Here is a 16626-nt window from a genome sequence, read left to right on the forward strand (position 1 = left end):
AACACCAATGTTTTGTTCAACACTCTTTTGAGTGCTTGCTAATAGATGAGACACTGTACGTGTGTATATATGTACACACACACACACACACACACACACACACACACACAGAAAGAAAGAGAGGTTTACTACCATAATATTGAAGTGGATTTGGTCGAATCCACTTTGCACGAAGTCCATAGTTGAACAGTGACAATGTCAAACTCTGATATTGTCGAAGTACAAATCTCACCCCTATCTCGACCCATGTTAATGCTTGTTCCTAGGTCGAATTCGGGATGTAATTTGACAATATCAGAACTTGGCATTGTGACTTTTCTTGGACATGAGTCGATGATACGATCATTCGACTGAGTCTGTTTCAGTATTATAATAGTAAACCTATATATCGGTCTACTTCATTTCACTGAAATTCAGCTGCCTGCACATAATTCACCGAAAGCTTATTTCACTGAAAACTCATTTGGCTGAAACTCATTTTGTTGAACATTATATATGGCCTTTCCCCACTGTAGTGTGATCCTGGAGTTAGTATATAAAGTGGGGGGGGCAGCCGATTTTTCCCTGGTAACTCATATACTTGACAGACTGAACAAAGAATATAAGAAAATCAGATTAACAATTAGCTTCATTCATGCAAATCAAACAAGAACTACCTGTCATAATGCAATCTTTATCCACATGTCCTCCTTCTGCCATAAGTATGCAAAACTTCTAGTAAGGGACACTGTCAGTGGTGCAACAGGTAGCACACTTACCTTTGGTGTTAGAAGACTAGGAGGCTGTGGGTTCTATTCCCACTCCAGGCGATTGGATTGCTGACACTGCAGTGCAGCATGAGGGAGAGGGTTCTGCACTCCTGAGTGTCTCATCCTTTAGATGAGATGTTAAACAAAAGTCCCACCTACTTGAGTTAGTGGTTGCTCAGGTAGATGTAAAATGTTCCCATAGCACTTATTAAAAAGAGTGAGGAAATTAACTGATGCCCTTGCCAAATTTCCTTTAGTAATATAAATACCACCTCAGGTTTTCTCTAAAAAGAGGCCACTAGCCTAGTGTGACTAACGCGATCAACAAAGGATAAATTGAAACAAAACTATAAAAGTGGCTGTTGGTGGCCAGTCTATAATAGCATCAGCTACTTTAGCTGCATACTTAGGTTCATAGGTAGGTACTAGGCTATCTGCCAGAGGGCATTTATAAGCCTAGCCAGAGTGTGTCAGCTTTCGCCACCCCATTGATTAATTAACTGATCCTCTGTCAAGCAGAGCCAATGAAGTGATCCCAGGGGTGTATTTTCTGTTACCCATCCACTCGTCAAGATTTCTCTTGAAGAGTGTTAGTGAGGGGCTCTGCCTAATGTAGTTAGAAATTTTGTTCCAAAGCATGGGGAGTCTCTGTGACAGGAATCTGTCCCTCCAGCATGTTCTATTTATTGTTGTGGCAAGGTTTAGCTCACAGTGACTTGGATTTCTTTAGGTGGAGCATGTCCATCAATTCTGAGTTGGACTTGGCTTTGTAAGTCAGGCAGAGATTACCTCTGAGTAAGCGATATGCCACTGAGTACAGCTGGAGTTTTTGCATTCGGGCTGCATAGGACATATGTTTGAGACCAGTAATCATCTTGGTGAGGTACATTTGCGGTCTTTCCAGCTGTTGAAAGTGTCTTGTGAGGTACATCCCAAACGGGGCATTGTACTCTATGATGGGTCTGATGAGTGCCGAGTAGAGGGGCACTATAACCTCTTTATTTCTAGATGTGAACCCTTTAGTAATTAGATGGGCTACATAGAAGGATTTTCTAACTACTTTGGCAATATGATTGTCAAAGGAGAGATTACTATCTACCTGGGTCCCCAGATCTCTTATTACCTCTTCTGTATTAAGGGGGCTGCCACCTATGTGGTAATTCATGGGTTTTTGTTTTTCCCAAATGGGATGACTATGCATTTTGTGGCATTTAGCTTGAGACCATGACTTTCACACCAGGTGTCCATCTCAGTAAGGCCCTTTTGGAGAATGTCTGTGTTAGCCGGAGAGTCAATTATGGCTCCCAGTTTGCAGTCATCAGCAAACTTGGTTAGCCATAATCCTCCTGCGTTTGCCTGTACTTCTGAAAAGTACATGCTGAACAGTAGGGGTCTCAGGACCGGGCCTTGTGGGACACCACTTGTGACTGGTTTAGAGTCGGACCTGGAGCCCGCTATTCTTACCGTGTGAGTTCTGTCTGTAAGCCAGTTGGCAACCCATCTCGTGACATAGGGGTTTAGGTTCAGGCTAGTGAGTTTTTCTATAATTCCAGAGTGGGGAATGGTGTCAAAATCCTTGGCGAGTTCAAGGTAGGCTGTGTGAACTACCTTCCCCTCATCTATGGCCTAAATAAATATTGCATATAAGAAGATAGATCTATCACTCAGTGATATGTTATATCAAGGAGAAATTTCTGAAGAGGAGTATAATTTTTTGGTTAATGAAAATCCAGTCATAAGTGGGATATTTGGTATACCCAAAATACACAAGGGGTTGAATAATTTGCAATTCCGACCCATTGTTGATGGGAAAAGGAGCAAGACTTGTTTCATTAGCCAGTTTTTGGATCACCACTTTAAGAGATGTATGTCCAAGTTCCCCTATATTACTAAAGATTCGTGGGACTTCTTGGGGAAAGTAAGGGAGTTTGATATGAAAGAAGGCTATTCATTTGTCACGGTGGACGTATGTAATCTGTTTACAACCATACCTCAAGATACTGGTCTGATATGGTTGGAAGAACAATTATATGAGACTAGTATTTATGATCAAGACAGGATAAACACACTAGTCAATTTAATGGATATTGTGCTACAAAACAATTTCCTATATTATGAAGGTAATTATTACCAACAAGTCCATGGCGTGGCAATGGGGGCAGCTTGCGCCCCCATGTACGCCAATTTGATTATGAGTTATTGGGAGTACAATTACATTTTTAAAACGGAATATTACAAACATATTAAAATATACACAAGATATCTTGATGACATATTTGTGGTTTGGGATGAAGATGAAAAGGCATTGGATTCATTCTTGTTATATATTAATAACACCGTAAGATTTTTAAAATTTACCCATGAAATTAATCAGGAAGAAATTACTTATTTGGACGTTAGGTTATCCTATGATAAACAACAGGGTTGGATAAAATCAAACATATATAGGAAACCAACATTCTCTAATTCCTATTTGCACTATAATAGCTGGCACCCTGACCACCAGAATAAAGCTATTGTCAAAGGACAAATGGTCAGGGCAGCCAGAATGGTGAGTGACGAAGGGGAATTTGTTAAGGAATTGGTTTATATGTCAAACCTATTTCAAAATAGAGGTTATCCTAAACAATTATGTACAAAAATATATAATGAGATTGTACATAAAAGACAAGTAGGGACATACCAAGCCATATTGAATTCAGATTTTTTAATTCAAGGAAATAATAATAGCAAAATTTTGGCCAAATCTATGTTAGATGATATTCCCCTATATATATCTGTAGTTAATGACTGTTTTGAAGTCATTAAACATATTATTGAGAGGAATTGGGAAATCTTGTGTAAGGATAAGAATTTGGGACATCTTTTTCAGGGTGATGTGAAATTTCTGTATAAAAAGGATTCATCATTTAAAAACATTTTTGAAAAGGACATTATGAACAAAATAGGAATTTCACATAGACCAAATGGTAATTATAAATGTGGACGATGTTCTGTGTGCCCTTATATTTATTGTACAAATGGTAATCTAGTTGTGAATTCTTGTAACATTAAGATCAGAGGCCATTATAATTGTTATACATTGAATGTAGTATACCTTGCATTATGCCAGGATTGCAATGCATTTTATGTTGGAAAGACTGGACAACACTTTAGAGATAGAGTGAAGGAACATCTTTTAGATATCCAACATTTAAAAACAACTAATGCCCTTGTTAGACACATACAAGGTAATGATAGACATAAATTTAAATTTTGTGTCATCCAACATTTAATATATGACTTGCAAGGTAGAACTACTCAATATGATTTGGATATTAATGAGCTGAAATGGCAGATATTTTTAGATGCATACAATAGACCGGGCTTGAATGAATACTGTACCATTAAGCCGATATTACAAAACAATAGGATAAAAGGGAAATAAGTCCATTTTTGAGCCAGGGGCTTTTATCTATTATAGATACACATGTCATCTGGGTTACATAATTTATTTTATTTTATTTACAGTGCACATTGTGCAGTTGGTTTTTATACACAGTATCAAAGTTCAATGTAATTGATTAATGTGAATAGAATATGGAAGTATTTATTCACTGTCATCATTATTATTATTATTATTCATCATTATTCATCATTATTATTTTATTATTTTTTATGCATAGGGTTTGGTATCACCAGAATAATAGATTTTTTACATGAAATCAAGTAGTACATTAAGATCGCACATATTAATTACACATATTATTTGGTATATATATATATATATATATATATATATATATATATATATATATATATATATATAGAGAGATACATCATAATATTACATTTTAAAATTTATATCATGAATTTTAGTAGTTATATATAACATTTATATTTATATTTATATATTATATATACTATATGCCATAAATTTGATTAGTTTTAATTTATGTTTAGGTAGAGTGTTACGATGTCACATTGTGTACGTAAGAAGATGAGAGCAGTCATTATTTTAAAACCAAGAGTTAATTGAATAATTAGCATGATTAATTGTAGGTAATTGATGTAATTGAGTGTAAGGCACTGTATTTAAGGAACATGCTTCATTCAGGGTAGTTATCTGAAGAAGTTCGTTTTCGAACGAAACCTAGGTAATATTCGTCTGTTACAATAAATGGAATTGTTTTTGATTTTACCATTGGAGTTGACATCATTTTACTGCACCTTCTTGGGTTGAATCCTGTTTTTGTCTGTTGGTGGTCATCTCCTGGTTGACTGTTTGTCCTCGTCATTTTACAACCTTTTGGAGAATGTCGGTGTCAGCCGGAGAGTCAATTATGGCTCCCAGTTTGCAGTCATCAGCAAACTTGGTTAGCCATAGTCCTCCTGTGTTTGCCTGTACTTCTGAAAAGTACATGCTGAACAGTAGGGGTCTCAGGACCGGGCCTTGTGGGACACCACTTGTGACTGGTTTAGAGTCGGACCTGGAGCCCGCTATTCTTACCGTGTGAGTTCTGTCTGTAAGCCAGTTGGCAACCCATCTCGTGACATAGGGGTTTAGGTTCAGGCTAGTGAGTTTTTCTATAATTCCAGAGTGGGGAATGGTGTCAAAATCCTTGGCGAGTTCAAGGTAGGCTGTGTGAACTACCTTCCCCTCATCTATGGCCTTGGTGACTGTCTCGAAGAAGTCAACCAGGTTTAGTAGGCATGATCTGCCCTTAACAAAGCCGAACTGGGTCGGGTCAAGTGTTTGGAGGTTCCCAATGTCTTTGTTAATGAGTTCCATGATGATGCGCTCCATAGCCTTGCAGACCAGGCTAGTCAGGCTTATGGGGTGATAGTTACCAGGGTCAGTTGTGGCCCCTCCTTTGTGGAGTGGAATACCCATTGCTGCACATAGCCTGTGGAGAGGCTGAGGTTGAACAGTGTGTTTAGGTGGGGGGTTAGTTTGTTCTGTAGTTCATGCAAGATGCAGCCTGGGACACCATCTGGCCCCACTGACGCTGTGCTTTTGGCTTTTGAAAGGGCTGTTTTCACCTGTGTGTCTGTGATTTCCGGGACACTACACTTTTCCATTATTGTTGTTTGCCCTTTTGGGGGTGAGAGGGGGGTGAAGTTTGCACTGAATCTATCTGCCAGGATGTTGGCAATATCAGTGGGTTCAGTATATTTTGTGCTATTTTGCACTAGCTCAGAGCATATCTGCGAGTTTCCACTTAGATTCTTGACATAGCTAAAGAAGGCTTTGTGGTTATCTTTCGAATCCTTGGCTATTTTTCTTTCGAAGTTAGCCTTGGAGGATTTTATGAGGGACCTTAGTTTCTTACGGATACTGATCAGGGATGTCTTTCCTTCTTGGGATTTGCTTTTTTTCTGAACTAGTTTCCTCCTTCTATTGTATAGCCTGTTTATGACAAGGGTCCACCAGACTGGTTTTCTTCTCTTAGAGGAGTGAGTCTTGGTTTTGCTAGGGATGGCATGATCCATGCATCCTTGTAGGTGCTCAGAGTGCATTTGTAAAGGTTTCTGCATCTTGGGCAGCTTTATCCTTTAGCGTGGGGGCTGTGAAACTTACCACCTCTGTCTTAAGTAAGGTGAAGCTTGCTTTAGAAAAATTTTTTTACTGTGGTTTCAAACATATTCCTGCCAAAGGTGTTCATGAAACTGTAATGTGAGCTGTGGTATAAATATTCATTAAGCCTTATGCTGTGTACTTAAACTTGCAGCTGAGGAGAGGTTGCTAGAGTAGTCTTTTGTGATATTTTGCCACAAATGTCCACATTATTATGCCTTGTCATGAGTAGCGTACTGTCTGAAATTTAGGAAGGGAAGTAGGATGGACCAGCACAAGTGCCATCATTTAGAAAGTGCAGACAAAATCTGTAAAGTTTTGGTTTAAAAACTTTTGTCACCTGACATAAATTAAGAGATTTTTAATTTGATGACTGTTCGTAGCTTTGCCACTTTTTAATATCTGAAGATCATCTTTTTGATAGCTGTGGTCTCATACATTGAAGACTGGTTGAAGCTAATCAACCAAAAGGAAATGCAGCAAAATTATCTATGAAAAATGTTAGCAATTTTATGAGGGGGAACCCCCCCCCCCAACCCCACTTTGTAAAATAAATATGGAGGCCAAACTTCAATTTAAAGTCATCCAACTTTCATGAAAGTTTCATTTGGTTGGCTAGCCTCAGTCAATTGTCTGTCCATGTGTCAAAGTTACTTCCATTTTAAATGATGCCAACTGTGCCAGACTGCAGCATGCAACAGTAAAGGGGAAATACAGATGTTGGAACAAGTCTGTTCTTAATGCATGGCATTGCTGTGGGCCAGAATGGAGTCAGACTCAAACTATGTGTTATCATAAAGAAGTAATGCCATTGTCATGCAAGGTGTTCATGCTCATCCCTGGCACTGTGGTAGATCAGACTAGCAACAGAACATTTGATGATATCATAAAGGAGAAGCAAACCTGTCAGATAGAGTCTCTGCTCCTCATTAATGGCACTCAAGGGTCCAGCTCCTCATGGTAACACAACAGAGAGACATCAGTTTCAAATGTGTCATGCCTTTTTTAATAGGTTTGCCATGGGTCATATGAAGCCAGAATACTAAATTATATTATGAAGAACCAGGGCTGGCAGAAAGGGGGCCTAGTCATCACAAGTGGTATATCCATGTCTCAGGATGATGACAGACCACCATCTGCTACCAAAGAGTAGAGCAGTTGCTAGACAGATACTCTGCCGTGCTATGCACAGTGCTAAGAAACAAAATATTATCAGTGATTGCCTGCTGCCATATTAAAACCACAGATTTGTCAGAAAGAAGCAAAGGTCTCCTACCCACAGATGCAGCTAGCTGTAAGGCAGAAGAGTGCCAGGTGCATACATTATAAAAATTACAGCAGGATACAGCTGTCAGATCAGTGTTGTACCCTGCATTACTATACAGTAACGCATGTGTGTGCATAACATACCAGGATATGAGGTCTGTGAATCCTGCTGGAACGTTTCCACACATATTTTACTAGCTTCTGTTTTGCACTTTCATTAAAACCAAGATTATATAAAAATGAGTACAAACCCTATTCCTGTGAAAGTATCAATTCAATATGAAGAATAAAAATTATGTAGGTATTGTTTGTAAAAATGTAGTCAGATGCTTATGTATTGCTATTTAAACTGAGACTGTAGTGCAAATGTTACTGATGCTTACACATATAACATCTCCGTAGTGAAAATAGACACTATTGAAATATTACTATATTGTCAAATGTAGTCCAACTCACAGCTGAAAAACGTCCATTGGCCTAGCCCATCTACATTGCCATAGAGCTAGCATATTATAAACAAACCTAACAGTTAATTAATGAGGGGTGCACGAGGACCCCAAATGGGAGGGATGAGCTCTACCCACCACAAAACATATTCTTTATATTTTAGGGTTTGTTTAGTAGTATGATATTTCGTTTAACTGTGCCATAAGAAATGGTGCGTGTTAAATTTTGTTTAATTCATCGGCAATAAATCCTAGAGTAATGTTCTACCACTTGTCAGTGGCAACTTCATAGGTGAGGTAATGTGGCACAAAGGGCTTGACCTGTGACTATGACCAAGGTCAAATTAATGCCCTGGGAGCTGGAAATGCCAAGGGGATGATAGGAAAGGGGCAGACATAGTCAAGTCGCCCACACAAGGAGTATTGCTAAGAAATACTCCATGGAAACTGGGGTGCCTAGTGAGGCAGCTTGTGGATATCAGTCACCTGACTGGCAGTGACATCTGCCTTGAAGTACCCACTACATGCTGCACTATGGCATAATCATGCACAAGAGGATTTCAGGTACACCATGAAAAACACCCCATTTAGGATAACAGCCCACCACCACTATTTGAATCTTGGCCCCATGAGTAGCAACAACGACCAGAACTGTGGGAAGGATGAGATGGGCTAGAAGGCTAGGTAGGAAAAACAAAATAAAGCTTTCACAGGTGGGATTAGGATGTATGCCATAAAGCACACTCTGCAATAAATAGCCCCCCCCCCCAAGTGAAAAGACATGCCCGTGATTGTCCTGTAAGCAGCTATGGAAGTGTCCATGGAGAGCATATGTATGCATGTGTTGGAAGCATTAAAAAAAGTTTCATTATAGCCATTTCTTAACAGAACATTATGACTTCCAGATCTGTCACTTAGTAGTTTCAGAAGAAGATGAGTGCCAAAAGGAGAGTTTCCATGTACTGTGTAATATTATAAAACTAGCACACAGGCATTTGGATACATTCTTAAATTTACAACTGTCAGTAATTAGGGATGTCAAGATGATATCTATTTTACGGCTATGACCCATAACTCTTTTCTCACAATCCTTTTTTTATTTTTGTACTGAAAACAACTCCCCACTGTAGCTGTACCTGAAAAAGACATGCATGATTTTCTGTTACAGATTCTGAGAGCCATCATATTTTGTTGTATCCCTACAAGAATGTTACATTATCTCTAAATGATTGTCACTGTCAAAGTGACACCCTGACTCCATGTGCAAAAATGGGAAAAATGGTCTGTTGATGGATGGATGGATGGATGGATGGATGGATGCATGGATGGATGGATGGATACAACCTCTCTCTACATCTCCACACAGAGACCCCCATATGATATGGCAAATAATCTGAATGCAGTAGAATTTGTTTTATTTTAGTAACTTCTTCACTGCCTCATAACTTTGTTTTGTTGGCAAAATGTCTTTTGACCCTTCTGCTAAAGATCACCTCCACTGAAAATGCACATTTGACATTGACAAGTGATTGTTGAGTTTATCCGGCAATTGTTTGGAGAGCATAACCTTCAGTTTCTTTGCTCAAGAATCCGACACGAAGCCAAAATTAATGAAGGGACAAAGCCTACAAATCAGGGCAAATGTTGAAATATTACTTTAATTAATGTGAAAAGTAATAGAACAGATTTTCCATCAGCATACATTTCCTGAATAATAAGTATGAGATTCTAATGTTTGACATTATTGACTGTAATCCTCAAAGGTTTACCAGAAAATCAACAATTTTGTGAAAAGAAAAATATGGCGCAACAATCAGGAACAGTTGAGAGTTACGTCTAACAGGAGTAATGCAGACTGCTATTTTTGACTTATTCTGATATCACAGATCATACATTGCATGAGGCATCACCACTTTAGTGTAACCTACTTAGCATGAAAAGTGATTACAAACCTAGTTATAAGCTGGTGCTCATCCTTTGATTTTCATGGTGTACACGTCATTGAAAACTAAAATGTTGTTAACTTACAGTCTGTCATTTTGAGTATGCATACAACATAATCGTTTACTGTAATATTTGGTTAAGCAACAGAAAATTGTTTTATGAACATTTGTCTCATTTGCTTTTGGTATCATTTTAATTTGTTATATGTGTAAAGCAAGTAATAATGTCAAATAAAGTATGTGTTGTTCGGTAAATAACGCCTACCCAGGTGTATTGTGAGGCCAGATGCAACAGGTGGAGGGCTTCTACACCATGGAAATTGTGTTATTTCCCCCAAGAACACATACACTCTCAGGAACATTATTGCAATTGAAGGATGCTCTATCTATTAAATAGTTTTGAATTTTATTTTTGTATTACTACATACTTTTTATAATTTGATGTAAAGTAATTCCTCCATCTAATGTTGCAAACTTGTTTTAACATATGTAATTATTGTTGGAGGAAGTATTTTAGATCCAAAAAAAGTTATGCAAGTATTTAATGTGTCCACACACACACACACACACACACACACACACACACACACACACAAAAGCACAGACAGACAGGCAGACAAACATACATAGGTATAGAAACACACACATATAGACACACACATCCCACACACACCAAGCAATTATAGCTACTTAGTTGAATGAATACGTCTGATATATTTCACTGTGAGAAAATGAGTGAAAGAATGCATAGAATGGAAGACATTAGAACTCCTCTCCATGCCTCTTTACTGTAAATGATTTTGCCATATAGTGCTGCGCTGTCCCTCACAGAACAATTAATTTGCTGGTAAATCACTAAAGGTTGAAGTCATAATGCCAGACGTTAGAGTTTCATACTCAGAGATGGATCCCTAGGCACAGCAATGGAGTGGGAGCCCCAACAGTCATACCGATATCCCATTCTTCATCTGTTCCTCCTAATTACCAGAAGACTGTGTAATCACAGAGATTTAGATTTAATTTAAAACTTTTTGCAGCAAAAACAATGAAAGCCATTTGTTCAACAAAATGAAACACTCACGTTGAAAACAGACTTAGCTTGTGTAACAGTAAACTTCTCTTCCTCTGAAACTCACATTTATTGAAACTATATCTGGCAACCAATTAAACTACAACAGACATGCTGAGATTCATAGTGAAAAGAACACACTGAATCTAATTATTGGCTGTCTGAAGAGTGCAGGAATTCAAAGGACAAATTATAATGAATTTGCTAATAATCTGAGAGAGACCGTTGTACACAAGTGTCCCTTTTCAAGGGCAGCCCAGGAGCACTTCTGGTGAAGTGACATGGTCAGATTAACACACTAGACAGATGAAGGCAGAGGGAATCAAACCCGGTACTACAGGAAGCAGCTTATTAACAGCTCATTGCATTATCCATCTGCACTAAGTACCAGACAATCTAGTGAAGGCCAACACAGTGCATGTCACACTTTTGTGCCTGTAAAAAAATAAGGTTCATACATAGTTGCAGGCATGTTGTCCAGAGGAATTAACTTAGCCCAAATTCCCAATTGCCCACATTCACTTTCTGATTAAATGACTTGCTTGAGATCCCATAGTAGGTAAATGAAGGCTCAAGAAATCAAACCCTGTGCCACTGGAAGTAGTTCATTAACAGCTCAGAGCTGTAATCCTCTTTGCCAACTGCCAGGCTAAATTAAAATTCATTCACAGTAACTTTTTAACATTAAACTCACAAACCTCATGTTGCCCAAATTATTCACAGCCAAATAAAAACACATTTGTCAACAGTCAGCAACACAAGGAAATCAAGGGTTTTACCCAAAGAACATAGTTCATAGGATGATGCTCTTGTTTACGACAATCAATTCCTTCTGTTATAGTATAACTATTTTGAGATACATGAATGAAGTATTCATACATCTTCTGTCCGAGAGGGCATTACTTGTACATTTACACCCTGCTGGAGAAAATTCATTCTCCAATCACAGTGAAATGAACAAGTTGCCCATTCTGTAAATGAAATTAACAATCTGAATACAAACACTGTTACCAAGCTTTAGATATGATAAATTTATGTGCAACTGCAGAAATCAAATATATGCATTGCTGGGCTATAACTATGACAGGGAAAGGTAAATGAAAGAAAATTAAGTGATAACAGATAGTATGTTTGCAATAATTTATTAATTTTCTATTTTTTTCCTAGGGATTTATCCTGATTGCAACTGACATCCAGTATACACCCTGAACTGCTGTGAAAAATTAGACTTCGTAAACTGAGGAGAGTCAAATCCGTTTAAAATATTACATATACAGTGCAGTAGTTACAATTTTAAACTAGAAGAAAGTTTTAGAATGTCAAACTTTTACTTGGATGGTCTCTAATGTAACAAGATACAGAATTTATGCAGAGGAAAGAATAAACATACCAGTTCAAAATTATGTATATACTTTGCACATTTCCAAGCAATACGTACAGCTTGAGTTTTACATCCTAATAATGTTCAGGAGAAGCAATAGAGCACCATCTAGTCACAATTTCTGCAAGCATTTTTATAAGATAATATGACTATTCACTACTAACATACTGATGATTGTATGCCTGTAGATTTACTTAATTGTCTGGATGCAAATTATTCTGTCATTAATTGTATATCACCACAATGCTAATTTTTAATACCGATTTCTCTGTTACGCATTTAGCATTTTATTTTGTTTGTTGTCTCCTATTTTTTATGTTGTTACATTTTTTCATGTCTTGCATGTTTTGTTAAAATTTTCATGCCTTAAATGTTTTTATACTTCTAAACCTTTAATCTGGGAAATGACTGTAAGAGGTTTTAGGATCAGTTCACTCAGTCAATAAATAAAACATGCAAATAATTAAATAGAGATGACAGCAGAAACTAGTCATAAACATTGAAATGTAACTATGTTATCACTGAATTATTACAGCAATATATGCATTTTATAGTGTGATGTTTGCAAGGATTCTTGAACAAAAAAGACCAGGAGCAAATTATGTGATTTCTGTCTGCAGTGAATGATACAGAGATCAGTGAATGAAACAGCTGACCACAGATCAAGTGCATCCTTAGCTTGCAATTTTAAAGGACTAGCAGTTGTTCCTCTTACAAGTACAGAGACACAAAAGGAACAAACTTAGTACATGACCAGCTTTTGAAAATCTTATTGCTTTTTTAACCATAAACGTATCAAGTCAACTGATCAGGTCTCTATATAAGCCTTTGCATTGCTTTATACATGATGCATGGATAATATTTTAGATTTCCACTTACCAGTCAAAAGATTACTGCATCCAGTTAAGAACTGTTAATCATCCCCAGATAGAATTTATGGTAAGTCGACTAAACAAACAAGTAAATCACAAACAATCTAAAGGACAACAAGGAATAAGTTACCCAATGTGCCAGCTCAATATACTGGTTTTAACAAATCTGAACAGTATATGAAGTCTTACAAGAACATCATGGGATTTTGTTAGTGCAACAATGTAAACACCCGGGAAGAAGTAGCCTGCACACCTACTGAGGTGCAACTGTCCTGTTTCTGGTACTCAGAAATTTGAAGGAACACTGCACCCCTTTCTTTGTGGAATGTCCTCAATGGTCAAATCAGATCACAAAGCAGTCACCCTTAGAATGAATATAAAGGCTGAACTCCCAGCAAACCCCAGAAAATTTAATTTTCCAAGGATAATTACCCCCTATTAAGCGATGGCATAATTAAATTCCAAGCTCCCCCCCCAACTCAGATAACACTGTGACCTGTGCAGAAGTATTTAAGGAAACCCTGTACAAGCATGTCAATGACTGCATAGAAACAGCAGTAGCAAACTGAAATAAACTTAAGACAAACTCTAAAAACAAGCCCGCTTGGTGGGCCCCCAGAATAAATAGGTTGCACAACAAGAGAAAGGAAATCCTGTCCAAAAATAGGAAGGGCTATGCCCAAAAGGCTAAAAACTCTCTCATCAGTTTCAAAACGTAGCTCAGGGGACTAAGTACACCCACCAAAGCCAGCATCAAGGCAAAAATAGCCTCCCAAGATAAGGGTAACCATTAGGCATTTTTCAGTTATGTACGCAACCATAAAGGGAACACCCTACAGTGTGCTGAACTAATGGTAAATGAACTTCCTATACCATACAGGAGGATATAATAGATTTGCTGGACAATACATTTAGCTGCAATTTCACCCCCTATCACCCCTCCCCAGTTTCCCCCAGGAAATACCCTCTACCATTTCTCCCCCAGCTATCACTAAACAGGTCACTGCACTCCCCAAAGCTAAAAACACTTCATCAATGGGTCCTGATAATATCCAAGAATGCTTACTAAATAGCTTGCAATATGACCTGTCAGGCCAACTAAAATCTCTATTCAACCACAACCTGCAAACAGGCTTCGTCTGTAGGGAATGGAGGACTGCAATGGTCATCCCACCAAACAAAGGTGGACCATGAACAGACCCAGGGAACTACAGACCCATAAATTTGACTAGTCTTATATGCAAGGCCATGGAAAGAATTATCATAGACCCAATAAACAAAGACAGAGGAAATCGTCAAACACTGGACCCATCCCAGTTCAGTTTCATCAAGTGCAGGTTATGCCTACTAAACTTGGTGGACTTCTTCAAGAAGGTCATAGAGACATGAACAATGGCAAAACAATGCATACTGCCTACCTTGACCTGGCTAAGGCATTTGACACAATACCTCATTCAGGTATTACAGACAAACTCACAAATTCAAGCATAAATCCCAGTGTTACCTGATGTATAGCCAAATGGCTCACAGATAGGACACATGAAGTTAGGGTGGGGAAATCCACCTCCACCAAGAGGTCTGTTACTAGTGGTGTCCCCCAGGGCTTGGAACTGGGACCTCTCCTGTTTTAAATATACTTCTCTGAAGTCAAGGCAAAGGTAAAGGGCCTTTGGTTGACCAAATGTGCTGACGACTGCAAGTTGGGTGCAATCACTGAATCCCCAAAGATGACAATATCCTCCAGGAAGGTCTTACACAAACAAACAACTGGTGCCAGAACCATGACATAAAACTCAGTGCAAAAAAAATGCATAGTTATACCCTATGTGAAGATGACCACCCCTGCAAGTTACAACATTGATAACACTCCTGTAAGAGTAGGGGACCCGAGAACATGGGTTGATAGTAACTTGAACTTTGATCAATATGTGCATGATAGTGAGAAAATCCTTCTGCATGACCCAACATAAAGTATGGGCGTGGCATCCAGATCTAAGGAGATCATAGCCTGACTATACTCAGCCCTCATTAGACTAATAATGGAGTACAGTGTACCCTTTAGCATGTACCTGACCAGGCATTTGCAAAAGCTGGAGTGACCCCAGAGGTTCTTCACTAAAAGAATACAGAGTGTAAATAATATGTCCTATGCAGACTGCCTTAAAGCCCTGTCCCTGTGCTGAGTCTCCTGATGGATGATCTATACCTAACCTACAAGGCATTCTCTGATCCAGCTCTGATAAATGTGTTACACATTCGCAAAACAAGCAGCACTATAATTAGCCGATCTAAGGATCTAAACCTTGTCTGTGACGTAAATAAAACACGTTAAAGGGACAGGTATGTGTCTCAGAGATTACCCCTTCTCTGGAACAGACTCCCCATTCATGTGAAACAGAGCTCTTACCTAAGAGTATTCAAATGAAGTTTGAACCAATGGATGGAACATAACAAATTCACCCTGGATTGTCACCTGTGGCAGTTATGGACAAGGGCAGTTTGTAGATGCTGTAAGGCACAGGCATATACCAAAGCCATTCTAGCTCATGGGAATTGAGAATTTGGAAAATTGGAGCATGAGAACCTAGGCTTAAAAAGGCCCTAGGGCCATTAGCCTAGTAACCCCCATGATCTTATAATCCAATGAATAAGTAAAATGTAAACTCATGATTTCAGTTAGGGGGATGCAGCTCCCCTGCTCATCCAGCACTCCCACTATTTTTTCATTATATAGGTTGTACAGATCTGCGGTTGGGGGATAAGCTGTAATACCCAAGATGTTATGACCTTAGAATGGATTGGCAATCAATAGTCTTGTTTCTTTTAATAAATATGTGTAAGCCATTCTAAAGTGTCTAAACACTTTGAAGGTTGCAATTCAAAACAGCAACACTCTCAAGGTTGTAAACCACAAACCTTTTTTGCATGTGTACAAGCCCCATATCCCTTTACAAGGTCATAGAAATTCTGAAAAAAGAGAGATAGTGAAAGGAAAAACATAACAGTTACATTCTGCATCTTCTCCGACTTTAAACCAAGGCAGAAAACTTCCAGTTATGATGTTCTGAGCATGTATTAAAAAGATATCAAAAACAGTAGGTTCCCACTTAATAATATAATAAAGTTGCAGGAATGTGGGACATGCTGGACAGATTGCCTCTGCACACTAGAATGTAGGGCACAGTTCTGTACCTGGGATTCTGGGCAGATTGCCTCCACGTACTGGAATGTAGGGCATCATTCTGTACATGGGATGCTGGATAGATTGCCTCCACACACTATACGTTTGAGAACATGTAAGTTCTATCCATATAGGTAGAAACAGCACTCTCCAAAGCTAAGA

The 16626-nt window shown here is 38.4% G+C and overlaps 1 protein-coding gene across 3 annotated transcripts in view; it reads left to right on the forward strand.

Moving 5' to 3' along the window:
• LOC122817133 (bactericidal permeability-increasing protein-like) overlaps positions 1–12883 on the forward strand; it is a 388416-nt gene extending 375533 nt beyond the window's left edge. For all 3 annotated transcript variants that reach the window (XM_044090325.1, XM_044090327.1, XM_044090326.1), the window contains one exon: positions 12198–12883. In XM_044090325.1, the coding sequence (XP_043946260.1) occupies positions 12198–12239 (42 nt within the window). In that variant the 3' untranslated portion in view covers positions 12240–12883. The remainder of the gene's footprint in view (positions 1–12197) is intronic.
• The last annotated feature ends 3743 nt before the right edge of the window (positions 12884–16626 follow it).

Source organism: Protopterus annectens, chromosome 12.part0 (genome assembly GCF_019279795.1).
Source record: "Protopterus annectens isolate FY-2018-M chromosome 12.part0, PAN1.0, whole genome shotgun sequence".
NCBI classification, from domain to species: domain Eukaryota; kingdom Metazoa; phylum Chordata; order Ceratodontiformes; family Protopteridae; genus Protopterus; species Protopterus annectens.